General features: G+C 53.9%; 1 protein-coding gene across 2 annotated transcripts in view; it reads right to left on the bottom strand.

Annotated features, from left to right (window-relative positions):
* LOC142887798 (netrin receptor UNC5D-like) overlaps positions 1–14,651 on the bottom strand; it is a 29,074-nt gene that overhangs the window by 8,129 nt on the left and 6,294 nt on the right. The window contains exons 2-12 of one of the 2 annotated variants that reach the window (XM_076025656.1): positions 9,733–9,942; positions 6,560–6,703; positions 6,242–6,379; positions 6,050–6,153; positions 5,163–5,343; positions 4,916–5,083; positions 4,649–4,813; positions 3,515–3,712; positions 2,340–2,660; positions 2,133–2,217; positions 1,834–2,005 (exon numbers count right to left, since the gene is read on the bottom strand). In XM_076025656.1, the coding sequence (XP_075881771.1) occupies positions 1,834–2,005; positions 2,133–2,217; positions 2,340–2,660; positions 3,515–3,712; positions 4,649–4,813; positions 4,916–5,083; positions 5,163–5,343; positions 6,050–6,153; positions 6,242–6,379; positions 6,560–6,703; positions 9,733–9,942 (1,886 nt within the window). The remainder of the gene's footprint in view (positions 1–1,833; positions 2,006–2,132; positions 2,218–2,339; positions 2,661–3,514; positions 3,713–4,648; positions 4,814–4,915; positions 5,084–5,162; positions 5,344–6,049; positions 6,154–6,241; positions 6,380–6,559; positions 6,704–9,732; positions 9,943–14,651) is intronic. The other variant, XM_076025657.1, reaches the window with a different exon arrangement.

The raw sequence follows: 14,651 nt of genomic DNA, 5'->3' as shown, positions 1-14,651 counted from the left end.
GGTGTAGCCTTGGAATGGGCTAACAGTAGGGTGCATTCCCAGTACGCATTTGGAGCGTCCTTCAGACTTCTGGGAATTGGGAGGAGCAGTGCTATGACGCAACTTCCTTTCAAAATGCAGCCTTCCAAGGATGCAGAGCCTGAATTGCTGGGTTCTCTGGCTTCCTCCCACACTCCAAAGACATGCATGTGAGGTCAATTGAACATTCTCCATAGGTGTGCATGTGAGTGTGAATGCTTGTTTGTTTCTTTGTGGCCCTGCGGTGCACTGGCCACTGGTCCAGGGTGCCGCCCTGCAGTGAGCTGGCCACTGGTCCAGGGTGCCGCCCTGCGGTGAACTGGGCACTGGTCCAGGGTGCCACCCTGCCTTCACCCAGCAGACCACCGTGACCCTGAGCTCAGGAGGAAGCGGGTATGGAAGATGAATGAATGAATGAATGAATATAAAGTAATGGAAGAAAGGTTGTACTACACCATCAGGACGCATCAGCCAATCAGAACAAGCCGAGACACAGCAGCATGTTACAGTGTGATGTCACGCTGGCAATATCAAAGTCTTTTCTGGCCTTTGAAATATTCTATTTTAGAAATATTAAGTCATATAAAGATTATGAACCATGTTTCAGGTGAAAGGTCATCCTGTATCATCCTATTGCAGTCTACAATGGGACTGCAATTGACCAGGTCAAGGTTGCTGTGCTGCCAGTCTGCTATCCAGTTCTTATCAAACATGACTGATCCATATCCAGCTGAGGCACGGCCACACCCACTGGCCTCTCATTGGCTCACGCTAACCTTAATCCCAACCCAGCGAGTCAGGTATTTGCTCGTCTGTGGTTTCCCCCCCAACCAATGACAGAAACCACACCCACACATAGCCGAGACCCACAATGCACCTTCTTAGTTATTGGCTTTTATTTAAAAAACAACAACAAAGTGCCATTGCATTATAGAGGCCAGAGTCCACCAGCACTGCTGAGTGCAGTCCCTGGTTGTGGTGGGTCGAGCCAACATCCATCCACCCATCTTTGCCTTTTATTTCTTCCTCTTTACCGCCACCTTCAGGATCAGGGCTTTGGTTCTGGTAAGAATATTTATTTTTCCTCTTGAACATGGATCCACTTTCTCAGCCAAGCTGTTTTTCTGATTCAGTTTTTTTGTTCAGATTTGATTCCTGACATCTGTTTTTCTTTCCCACTGAACTGAGGCTCAGCTGCCTTCCATGTCGGTGGGCGTGGCCATGGGGCGGCGTGCCACGCTGCGCATGCGGCTGGTCCTCCTCCCCCGCCTGACCACCGTCCGCCGCTTCCTGCCCGCTTGGCGCCGCTTCCTGCGGCTCTGCCTTCTGCCTTTGTTAGGCATCTTTCCTGCGATTGCTTCCTTATTCTTTCTACCTCCGGCTTCCACACTTGACCCGGGCCAAGCGTGGCCCCCCTCATCCCCCCTCTCTGGTTTTATTGTGTCACCTCTCTTTGATCTTTCCTTTGATCACAGTTGTCTTCTTTGATGAGCTTTGATCTAAAAGTTCTTAGATTTTAATTTTGCCCAGGTTTTACTTTTGAGAGTCTTCTTCCAGGCCGGCCGGGCGTCCTGTCAGCCAGTCGGGCCTACAGCCAGCAGCCTCTCAGCTGACTCAACCCGGCCAAAACACACAAACATCCCATCTCACCTGACAACATGAAATCATAGAGTTCAAAGAATGGACGGCGCCGGTGGGTCTCTCTCTCTCTACCTCTCCCTCTCTCTTTCTCTCTCTCTCTTTCACTTGCAAAGTTGTGAGCACAATTGTCTGATTGTGTGTGTGTGTGTGTGTGTGTGTGTCTCTGTCTCTCACCTCCCACCTGCTGTCGGCTGCTCTCCTCCTCAGTTGGATGCTCCAGTTGTCAGCCTCCAGCTGGGCGCAGTGAGCGATGCTCAGGGCCACGGGGCCCAGGAGGTCCAGACCCGGCGGGCCGTAGGTCACCTCGGGCCCCAGCAGGATCCCACAGCCGTCCAGTGCCCGGATACTGCACACACACACACACACACACACACACACACACACACACACACACACACAGTCAGGCCATGTGAGATCCTCCATTGTCTCACCATGATGCTGCAGTTGAAAAAATGCAGTCAGCGTGAGCTCACCTGGCCCCGCCCTCATTGATGACCATGTACATCTCCCAGGACGAGTCCTCAGCCACGGCTCCCTGAGGCACCAGCAGGCCCACCCCTGACACACACGCACGCACGCACGCACACACACACACACACACACCAGTGGTGCTGTTTCTCCTTTCCTCATTGTGGAAGCGTTTGGTCTCAACAGAGGGAGGCGGAGCTTCCGACACTCACCTGTGTGTGGCGCCACCAGACGTCCGCCTTGGTGGCCGAAGACGCCGCTGGTCCTGAGGCGCTGCTGTGCTCCGCCGAGGGTGAGCAGCTCCCCCCTGTGGCTGTCGGCCGAGCTGCAGAATTCCAAGCGGTGGTGGGGGAACTGGACCTGCTCGGCCACGCCCAGCGACACCATGAAGGAGCTCTGCACTTTCATCTTGATGTCCGGCAGGGCGTCGAAGAGCTCCTTGGCCGTGGTGTCCTGGAAGCACAGCGGTGTGCTGTAGGCCCCGCCCACCGTCAGGTCGGGAGGCACGGACGAGCTCAGCAGCAGCGGGTTGCCTTGGGGGAGGCAAGAGGGGTCAGTTCAGTGGGCTAGTGGGACTGCTAGGTTGTGGGTTTTGGACTGTGGGTGGAAGCTGGAGAACCTGGAGAGAACCCAGCAGACACATGGAGAACCTGGAGAGAACTTGGAGAGAACCCAGCAGACACTGGGAGAACCTGGAGAACCCAATAGAAACATGGAGAACCTGGAGAGAACCCAGCAGACACTGGAGAACCTGGAGAACCCAGCAGACACTTGGAGAACTTGGAAAGAACCTGGTGAACCCCTGGAGAGAACCCAGCAGACACTGGAGAACCTGGAGAACCCAGCAGACACTTGGAGAACCTGGAGAGAACTTGGAGAGAACCCAGCAGACACATGGAGAACCTGGAGAACCCAGCAGACACTGGGAGAACCTGGAGAGAACCCAGCAGGCACTTGGAGAACCTGGAGAACCCAATAGAAACATGGAGAACCTGGAGAGAACCCAGCAGACACTGGAGAACCTGGATAACCCAGCAGACACTTGGAGAACCTGGAGAACCCAGCAGACACTGGGAGAACTTGGAAAGAACCTGGTGAACCCCTGGAGAGAACCCAGCAGACACTGGAGAACCTGGAGAACCCAGCAGACACTTGGAGAACCTGGAGAGAAGTTGGAGAGAACCCAGCAGACACATGGAGAACCTGGAGAACCCAGCAGGCACTTGGAGAACCTGGAGAGAACCTGGAGAATCCAGGAGACACTGGGAGAACATGCAAACTCCACACAGGAAGGTCCCAAGCCTGGAATGGAACCCACGACCACTGCGCCACCGTGTTGCCCAGAGTCAAGGTCATTATTTATATGAAGAAAGATAAAGTGAGACACCTTGTCTGTTGGTCTTGAAGCTGAAGGACTGGAAGCCTCCCGCCAGCGCCGAGGAGTCGATGGCGTCCACGCCGTACTCGCTGTGGCTCCTCCTGTACAGCAGGACGGCCGCCACCAGCCCGGCCATGGCCACCAGCCCGGCCCCCAGCCCCGTGTAGAGCACCACCTCCCCTCTGGCGGCAGTGCCCTCGTCCAGGCCTGAGGTGAGTGGGGGTGGGGGGGTGAAGATGGAGTGAGTTCAGAGGTCACTGCCAGCCACTACTGAGCCCTGCTTTTTTTCTAGTGTGGCAGCAAAGCGCTACGTAGTAATTAGAACAGATGACGGGGGCGGTGCTTCATTGTATTCGTACACAGATTATAGAGCTAGATTCAACTAGATTTCTACAACCCAAAAGTCCTTTGAATTGCTGTCCTATTGTGGCTTCCTTTTCAATCAACTTCAGTTGATATAAGCGCGTTTGCATGAAAATCATCACAAGATAACATGACAGTTTCATGTTTTTAAGTGAAAAATTTCACGTAAAAACGTGATAGTTTCACGTTATAACATGAAACTGAGCCCTGTTTTGTTGTCTATGGTGGCAGCAACGCACTTCAGTAAGAAACTCAAGACAGGAACCAATAAAAACCCCAAAAGACCTGAAAACCTGAAGTGACAAGTGACAGGCGACAGGCGACAGATGACAGGCGACAGGAGACAGGCGACAGGCGACAGGCGACAAGCGACAAGCGACAGGCGGGGACAGCAAACTGACCCCACAAAGACAAAGAGACAAGGACTATTTCTACACTGGGCAGGGAACACAGGTGAGACACGTCAGGAAGTAAACACAGGAAGTAAAACTAAAGAAAGACGGATTTCAAAATAAAACAAGAAATACACAAATGACAGTTTTTTTTGTTGTTTTTTTATTTTGTGTGTTTTGGTTTTGTTTTCTTTTATTCTCTTTCCTCCTTTACATGTTCAAAATAAATCAATAAATCAAATCAAATCAAACATGAACATGACACAGACATGACTCAGCACCAGGGGGAGCAATGACGCCCCCCACTGGCGGCATGCAACAACTGCTATTTAGCAGACAGTGTGGCGGTGACGGCGGTGGCGTCTGCCAGCAGGAGGCGGTACCTTACCCCGGGCGCACAGGCCGCCGGTGCAGCTCTCGCTGACCTCGCCGCCGCCCTCGCACATCCTGCCCTGGTGCCTCGGCGGCGGGGAGCCACAGGCGCGGCGCCGCAGCCGTTCACACTGGACGCTGCAGGCGCTCCAGTCACTCCACTCATCCCAGCCGCCGTCGACTGCGGCGCAGGCACACGCACGCACGCACAGAGAGCACACTCAGTAGCCTGTCAGCTGGCCAATGGCGGTGGGGTCGGGGAGTGGGTGTGCGCGGGACCCACCTGGACAGGGGGCGCTGCAGGCGATCTTCTGCACCGACATGCCCTCGCAGAACGCGCCGCCGTTGAGAGGCGCCGGGTTGGTGCAGGTGCGCGACCTCCTCTGGATGCCCCGCCCACACGGCACGCTGCAGGCGGACCACTCTGTCCACAGGGACCAGCCGCCGTTGACTGGGGGGGAGGTGGGCGGAGTTAGAGGGTAGGGTGGGGTGGGGTGGGGTGGGGTGGGTGAGGTGGTCAGCGGCCTCACCGAAGACGACGATGGCGGCGGTGGCGCTGCGTCTCCTGGCCACGATGTTGCTGGCCAGGCAGCTGTAGTTGCCCGAGTCGGAGAGGCGCGCCTCGCTGATGATGAGGTTGTGGTCGGCCCGCGTGTCGATGTTGCCGTCCGCCAGTGGGCTCAGCGCCTCCTCGTTCTTCAGCCACTCCACCTGGAGGCGGTTAGGGGGGGACACACGGTGTCAGCAGCCAGCAGGGGGCGCAACCAGTGCGGGAATAATCGGATCACCAAAAATGGAAGGCAACAAACTCATCACATCGGACAATCGCTTGTTGCCACAGCAGGCCAGCATGGGGCGCCGTGTCAGTGACAGCAAAGCTAGCTCTCTGTTAGAGCCAATCATGTCAAACTGATTTTTCTACACAACCCAGTGTGTAAAATTAGGCCTGATTTATGAATTTTATATTGGCAATAGATAAAATACTGCTGATAAAAGTGCATAGTCACAGTACAATAAAAGTGATTTAGTTTTCCTATCCATAGAACAGTTCTTCATGTATAAGAATATACACAGCAAGGAGTTGCTCCCAGTGAGCTTCTAAGGAAGCCTGGTGTGGACAATCCAGCTCGCATCACATAAACCAATGAAGAAGAAGGTGGACAAGGCATCCAGGTTTGTGTAGTAGTTCACTGGCAAGCTCAGGAGAGGGAGGGTGAGCGACTGAGCGCTGCAATCTAGGATCTGACCACTCGATGGCAGAATTGTACACACTGTACCATCACAAATCAAGCAGCAGGAGAAACAAGGTGAGGTTGAAACCTCTCAGCTCGTCTGGTGCTGCTTTGATAACCCCGTCAACGGTCAGGCCCAGTGGGAGGAGCCAGAGCACAGCCGGAGGGAGGAGCCACGTACGTACCTCCGCCACAGGAACTCCCTCCGGGGGGCGACAGTGCAGCACGATCATCCCGTTGATTGGCGCTTCCTTCCCTTGGGGGTCCTGCTCAAAGTTCTTCCTCAGGTCTGCAGAGAGAAGGGGGCGGGGCATAGGTTGGGTCAGCGCCAGCTACGCTAACACAGCAGGAGCTGAACTCGTGTTGACTTTGTTCACTTTGCGATTCTTGAGGCGACTCCCCGGCAGACAGCAGCAGCAGTCGTGACTCGGCCGAGGTTCCCTGATCGTAACAGCCTCTGACAGCCGCGTTGGATCCCGGCGCCCCCTGCTGCGAGGAGCCCGTCGGGTCTGAGCCTGATCAAACGGCTCCGATTGATCAGTTCAGCGCTGATGAATCGCATTCGTTTCACACCGAGGCGACGCCGAAAGAAGCTATCGGAGGATTCTCTAAACAAAAATGGAAAATCTGGGCCAGCAGGGGGCTCCACTGAGTGGACAAGGGCCAAGCAGTTGACGGCGGGACGCAGCACTCACAGGCGATGCGGACAGCGGCCTTGCGGCTCTTGGAGGTTCCCAGGTGGCTCCAGGCCACACAGAGGCACCAGAAGTCCTCGGGGCCGTGGAAGTCCTCCACCTGCTGGCGGGACACGTTGATCATCACCTCACGCACCTTCAGCCCTGAGACACGTGCAGGAGACACAAATCTGCTTCATTATTTAGAAACGCAACTCCTAAAGTCAACCAACACACCACGACACACACTGCAGGTTTCTGCACATCTGATCCGGGTGGAGCCCCCTCCAGGCCGCTGCTGGAAGTGGATGAAATGTCTTGCGTTGTGTCTGTTTGGAGAAAACATCTGAATTCAGCTGAACGCACAAAGATGATTTTCTCTCAGGCCAGGTCATATAGCTGGACACTGTGAACCAGAGCGGTGCCTGCCTAGAACTGCAGGGGGCAGTGTTGTGGCTCACACAGTGAGAAACAGAAGAAAAAGGAGGAGACGAAAAAAATGTGGTGGTGATGAACAAAAAACATGGAGAGGAACACTGGGACAAACAGGAAGTAGAGGAGCCTTGGGACATCAACTTCCAAACAGGAAGTTGATGCAAGTTGCAGAAAAGATAAAGCGGAGAACAAGAATCAGAGTCAGGCTCCCCCTAGTGGGCGAAATTCCTGATTTAAAGGCTGGAAGGAGGCAAGGAAGGAAGGGAACATAAAGGAGTATCGCTAGCGACATCATGGCTACAGAGCTCCGCCTGTGATTAGTTCTGGTTCAATCAGGCCGGGGTCACAGAGGTCATGTCGGGCTGGAAGGCAGAGTTCCGACTGGTTAAAGAGGGAAATGGCCTCAGACGGCTCACAGTCTTTGATCGATACTTGGGAACGTGTAGCAGCAGCGTGTCAGCGACTGATGGCTCTTACAGGATTAGTGATGCATCAGTTCTCCAGGAGTGGCTGACACTGCTCCTGCACCAGATCAGCAGAATTAGCGGGGATAATAATCCAGGGCTACACTCGCTGATCTCAGCGCTGTGGTGCACAAAAACACACGCGCGCACGTCACTCGGTACTGTTGGTGTGAAAGTGGGAAAAGCTTGGAAAAACTCAAAGGCAGCAGCAGGACCAGGACCTTCATTTGATATACTGTAGGTCCTGTCTTTTAGAAGCACTGGAAGGACTGGAGGAAACCCTGGAGGAAACCCTGGAGGAAACACTGGAGGAAACATTGGAGGAAGCACTGGAGGAAACACAGGAGGAAGCACTGGAGGAAGCGCTGGAGGAAGCACTGGAGGAAACACTGAGGAAACACTGGAGGAAGCGCTGGAGGAAGCAGTGGAGGAAACACTGGAGGAAGCACTGGAGGAAGCACTGGAGGAAGCACTGGAGGAAACACTGGAGGAAGCAAAGCATTGGGGGAAACACTGGGAGCAGCAGCCAGCAAGCAGCAAATATTTGGCAGTAGTTGGATTTATGTGCAAACAGCAAATTCAAATATTCACAATGAGGCACAAGTTGGCACAGCTGATGGCAAAGGGACAAAATCCCACAACTGCCTTGAAGTGTTTTAGTGTTTCAGAAGGGATGGATGTATTGTCACCGGCCACCAGGGGTCACTCTCGGAGATGACTCTCCCCCTGCAGCCAGACTCATTCACTGGTCCCCAAAGCAGACCCCGCCCACCCGGGGATGATAGCGTCAATCCTAGCTTTAGAGCACACACACACACACACACACACACACACACACACACACACACAGACACACACACACACACACATCGATTAATACACAATGTTCACACACCTCCTAATTACACTTGCACACTGTAAACACAGTGTAAAGACGTGCAAACAACTAGAACCTGATAATACAGAGGGACACACAACTCTCTCTCTCTCTCACACACACACACACACACACACACACACACGCACTAATACACTAAACACACATCCAGTTGGCTGAACACACAACACACTGACTGATGCACATTAAGTCTCCTGCAAACACGTGAACATACCGCACATGGATTGGCAGCCAGGCTTACACACACACACACGCACGCACACACACACACACACACACACACACAGACAGAGCTGAATAAATGTGAAGGTGTTGAAAAGCCACACTTTTGTGAAGGTGAACCAGTTGTGTCTCCTTTTCATTTTTTCATCCACTTCCAGTGTTTCCACACACGCAGAGCCGCCCTCTCCACTCTCAACTTCCACTGCACATACTCAGGCACCAGTGTTTACTCTCCTGTTGCCATGGAAACCACCAGGATGAAGGAGAGACAGACTGGAAAACTGACCACTGAAATAAAACACTGGAGGAAACACTGGTTACTGAGAGGGAACACTGGAGGGAACACTGTCAGGAACACTGGAGGAAACACTGGAGGAAACACTGGAGGAAACACTGGAGGAAGCACTGGTTACTGGGAGGGAACACTGGAGGAAACACTGGAGGAAATACTGGAGGGAACACTGGAGGGAACCCTGGAGGAAACACTGGAGGAAACACTGGTTACTGAGAGGGAACACTGGAGGAAACACTGGAGGAAATACTGGAGGGAACACTGGAGGGAACACTGGAGGAAACACTGGAGGAAACACTGGTTACTGAGAGGGAACACTGGAGGAAACACTGGTTACTGAGAGGGAACACTGGAGGAAACACTGGAGGAAATACTGGAGGGAACACTGGAGGGAACACTGGAGGAAACACTGGAGGGAACACTGGAGGGAACACTGGTTACTGAGAGGGAACACTGTCAGCAACACTGGAGGAAACACTGGTTACTGAGAGGGAACACTGTCAGGAACACTGTCAGGAACACTGGAGGAAACACTGGAGGACACACTGGAGGGAACACTGGAGGGAACACTGTCAGGAACACTGTCAGGAACACTGGAGGAAACACTGGAGGACACACTGGAGGGAACACTGTCAGGAACACTGGAGGAAACACTGGAGGGAACACTGGAGGAAACACTGGAGGAAACACTGGAGGGAACACTGGAGGGAACACTGGTTACTGGGAGGGAACACTGGAGGGAACACTGGAGGGAACTGGTGGAGTGAATGTGGGAATGTGGAGCCTTCCAAACAACTTTGTCATCTGCGAATGTGATCAAGTGTCTGTTGTTGGACCGTTTAGGGTGGAGTTGGGTGTAGGCTTATCCGGGGGCGGTGCTTACCCGTGTCCAGGTCCTTGTGCTCCTGGGAGAGGTGCTGGCTCTGGTGCACCCACTCGCCGTTGCACTTGAAGAAGATCTGCAGGGCCGGAGCGGCTCGGCAGCGCAGCTTGACCGGGTTGCTCCTGACGATGTAGGCGTCGGCCGGCTCCTGCAGGAAGTGCGGCAGGGTTCCCTGCACTGGCGGCAGGGCGTCTGGCTGGCCGTCACCGCCTGTGGAACACACACACACACACACACACACACACACACACACACACACACACACACACACACACACACACACGGCCAGTTTGTTTGTTTGTTTGTTGACTGGAGGAAAAGACGGTTCAGGAGGGAAACAATAGAGATCAATAAAGTCTGAATCTGAATGTGAATCAGTGAATCAGTGAATCAGTGAATCAGTGAATGACTGATTTCCTCATTACGCTGCTGAACTCTCGGTGCCGCCGCCTCTGAAGCAGGTGGCTCCACCTTCATCAGCAGTCAGACGATGATCATGTGACGCGGCAGCAGGAGGAAAGTGGCCTGTTGAAGTATGACTCCCTCCCGCCGCCCCCCTCCCCCCTCCAGCCCCCCCCCACGGATCTTTGGACCCTATCGACCGTCACATCAGAAATTCCAGCAGAAGTCGGCCAGGGATTTAATTAAGAGCTGAAAGAGGAGATGACTGACACGGCGGACGAGCCGCGCTGCCAGGAAATCAATGGTGCCATGCAAATCACCCCCCCCCCTCCTCCTCCTCCCTCCCCCCACCCCCCACCTCCCCTCTCCGCTTCACCCTGGGGGGAGGGAGGGAGCGAATGCATCTGTATTCAGCAGCTGCACAGTTAGACAGTTAAGACAGGGGAAGGAGAGGAGGAGGAGGATGAAGGGGAGGTGTTAGAAGAGGAGCAGGAGGTGGGAAAAGTGGAGGAGTAGGAAGACAAGGAGGAGCAGGAAGAGGAGGAGGAGGAGGAGGAGGAGGATGAAGGGGAGGTGTTAGAAGAGTAGTTGGAGGTGGAAAAAGTGGAGGAGGAGGAGGAGTGGGAAGAGGGGGGAGGGAGGAGAGGAGGAGGTGAAAGGGGAGGTGGTAGAGGAGGCGGAGGAGGAGGAGGAGGAGGAGGAGGGAATTCTGGGACGCAGTCTGCAGGGTGTTGCCATGGCGACGCTGCACGCCGCCGCTGGCCTGCAGTCAGCAGGGAGTTCATTACGGGCTGGCACTCAAGCGGCGGTCAGCGCCGCCGTTGCCGCTGCCCATGAATAAAAGAAGCAGAGGCTCCGCCTTCAGTCCAGGACGCCGCTGATTGTTGTTAATCACCACAACTTCTACACACAGGCAAACAAAGACGCTGCCCGACAGATTCCCCCCAACCGTCACAGCAGCAGAGAACAACCGACAGACAGTCAGTCAGTCAACAGACAGATACTCAACAGACAGACAGACAGTCAGTCAGTCAGTCAGTCAGTCAACAGACAGTCAGTCAACAGACAGACAGTCAGTCAACCGACAGATAGTCCGTCAGACAGTCAGTCAACAGACAGTCAACAGACAGACAGTCAGTCAGTCAACCGACAGATAGTCAGTCAGACAGTCAGTCAACAGACAGTCAACAGACAGACAGTCAGTCAGTCAGTCTGTCAACAGACAGACAGTCAACAGACAGTCAGTCAGTCAGTCAGTCAGTCAACAGACAGTCAGTCAACAGACAGACAGTCAGTCAGTCAGTCAGTCTGTCAACAGACAGACAGTCAGTCAACAGACAGATAGTCAGTCAACAGACAGTTAGTCAACGGACAGACAGACTGACTGACTGTCTGTGTGACCACACACACACTTCCTCAGCTGTCAACAGACAGACAGTCAGTCAACAGACAGACAGGTAGCAACTGAGTCAACAACACCAAGGTTCCCTTCTGAGCTGCAACTGCACCAACGAGCCTCCAGGTGGACGTTGTCACTGTCTCAATAATAGCTGATGATGTCAGACTCACACCCCCCCACCACCCCCAAGAAAAGTGTTTGCACCAGCGCCTCTGGTGGAAAATCTGTCATTCCAGGTCACCTTTGACCTTTGACCCCAATACAGTGGGGGCAAGAGAAATGGAACTGAGCCTCCAGAGTCCAACCTGCCGGGCCGTGCAGCCGGATTCCACTTCATGCTTTATTCACGGCCATGGCTGAGGCTTAGCTAGCTCGCTAGTTAGCTCAACGGTGAGCTCACTAGTTAGCTCAATGGTTCTTCAATTCAAGTTTGTTTCTCGAATCAAACAGCTCGGTCTGGAGACGAAGACCAATGTGCAGGACTGCAACACCACCAGGAGGCCCCAGCCTACTGCCTTGCACCGCACTGCGCTGCCGTGGCGCCTTCTGACACCTGTTGTCGCCGCGGCGGCGTGGCCATCTGCTACCCGCTGCCACTCGAAGCGCCGCCGTCCCGGAGGACGCCAGCAGAGGGCAGCGAGCGGCGGCGGCAGCTGCCTCCGCCTTTAATGAGCGCTGGCAAGTTTTTGGTGTTGTTGTTGTTGTTGTGGCGCCGACTTCATGTCCTGGAAGGAGGGGAGCGGGGGTGAGACACACACACACACACACACACACACACACACACACACACACACACACACACACACACACGCTGTCCTCAGGTTGTGAAAGAAGCTGCAGCATGTCGTGGTGGTGAGGAGGAGGAGGAGGAAGAAGAGGGATGTGGAAGGTGGAGCTGATAAGATCCGCTGGGACTCTTCGTCACTCCTTCTCCTCCTCCTCTACCTCCACCACCCCCTCCTCCTCCTCCTCCGCCTCTTCCTCCTCTTCCCCCTCCTCCTCCTCTGCCTCTTCCTCCTCCTCCTCCTCCTCCTCCCTCTCCTCCTCCTCCGCCTCTTCCTCCTCCTCCTCCTCTTCCTCCACCTCCTCGCCGCCTCACTGACCTTCCCGTCAGTGGCGGCTGCTCGGAGCTGCAGAGGGACTCCAGTGGCATCCAGTTTGACTTCAAGCAAATTAGCAGCGTTTGACCGGCCCCCAACACAACCCCGCCCCTGACCTCTGACCCCTCCTCCTCCACCCTCCAGCCTCACCTCCTCCTCTCTCGTTGTCACCTCTGTTCAGCTGCTGCGGTCGCTGAGAGCAGTGGGAAAAATAATTAGCATCGGGTGGCGGCGCCGACCCTGTGAACGCTTAACGGATGGAACCTGCAGAGTCTCGTCTTGGCTCGGATCAGTCCAGCCGAGCGCGGCGGCGGCGGTGGCAACACTTCCCGGTTCGTTAGCTAGCAAGCTAACAAGGTCCCGCTGCGACGCTTCACTTCATGGAAACTGTCCAGGAGGCACAACCGTCCAGAACTGATTGTCGTACCCTAACTGGTGCAGCGGGCGGGGGGGCCGAAGGAGGCGGGGAAACGGCTTCCTCCAAAACAGGAAGTGACGGCCGGCTCAATATTTTTTCCCCCTCCAGTTATCAGAGAGAGGGAAAACAACGTCAAGCTAACAGCTTGGGTCGTTGATTGACTGCAGGGATGCAGAATCTTCTCACCGCTGGGCTGCCAAGGCTCCACCCCCGTGGCTCCGCCCCCTCAGGAGCCTGTTTAATAATTCAGCCGATTCGCTGCTACTCTCACCTCGGCTTTTATTGCCCAGCGGCTGAGCAATAAAAGCTGAGGAGCAAAGTAAATAAAAGTGTTGCCCACATCCGCCACTGAGAAGCTCATCCAATCAGCTGGGCGACCTTCACGCAGCCGACAAACACGATGTTGTAGCGGGCGGTGGGTTGGTGGGGGGAAGGGGAGTGGGGGGGTTCTAGAGTTGTATTGTTTTGCGTCGACACATTTGTGATCTCTGAGATTTGAAGATGAGGGAAGGCGACAATCTCAAAATTGAAAAATATGGATTTGTTGTTCTTGAAGACCTCAATTTTCTTTTTTTGGGAAAAAAAAACAAAGCAAAACAAAGAGACACAGGCAGATAGTTTGCATCTCCAAACATGTTAGAGTCACACACAGAGGTTGGAAACACAAAATCTCGGGTGTTGTTTCAGAGAGACACTTTATTATACAAGCACCACTAAGAACACACAGCTGTTCACAGCGTCCTGCTAAAACCGGAGCTTCGCCAAAACCTCAAAAATGTTCTTGAAGGACGTAAAAAGCGAGGCGGTCGCGGAGGAGAAGCACTTTTCACTGCTTCTTTAGTCTTAATGCTAAGCTAATGGCCTTCTGGCTAACCACTGAAAGACTCCCAGAGCCAACTTGTGTCTCAATGCTCTGCGTCACATCCACATACTGATATGACATGAGAATAATCAAATCTTCCAGAAACATCTCAGACTGTTTGGCTGATTTCACACTAGGCTGCACCAAAGCTAACAGCGCTAAAGCTAACACCGTCCCATTTTCAGTCCCACCAGCTTTTTTTTTTTTCTTCTTCTGTGCAGTGTAAACATGTCTCTGCGTCGGCGGTAATGGCAATCGTTCCATGGACAGCGTGTATATTGATTTATCGATCGAGCGTAAACAGCACGTTCACTGAGGGGGAGGAGCTTCTACTGCTGCTGCTCCTGCTGCTGCTGTTAGCTGCAGCTTCTCAACAATCTGGGATCAAGGAGACCGCTGAAGAACCACTGCTGTTGCTGCTTCTGCTAAAAGTGTTAGCATGAATGCTACACCAGTTTCCTGGTCCAGAGAGACTTCAGTTCTGTCTTACCCCCAATTCACACCAAAAGCGTCGCCCATTAAAGTCAGTGTGCATGTTCCCCCCACCAGGGGGCGGCGCAGGCACATGTGGAAATTCTATTGTTCGCGTCAATCGCAGCAGGTACAATCATTCAGGCAGGAGGTCGGTGATTGCACGGACGCTCCTTTCCAGGCGGCTCCTCTAGTTGACGTTCCTCAGTTGTGAGGTCCAGGTCCTGGTTCAGGACCTTGTGGAGTCCCCCGAAGGCCTCCGATCTC

Source organism: Nelusetta ayraudi, unplaced genomic scaffold (genome assembly GCF_046127955.1).
Source record: "Nelusetta ayraudi isolate G7.1 ecotype Tasmania unplaced genomic scaffold, CSIRO-AGI_Nayr_v1 ptg000018l, whole genome shotgun sequence".
Lineage (NCBI taxonomy): Eukaryota > Metazoa > Chordata > Actinopteri > Tetraodontiformes > Monacanthidae > Nelusetta > Nelusetta ayraudi.
Note: the sequence above shows the minus strand (reverse complement) of the source record. Positions and strands in the feature narration are given on the sequence as shown.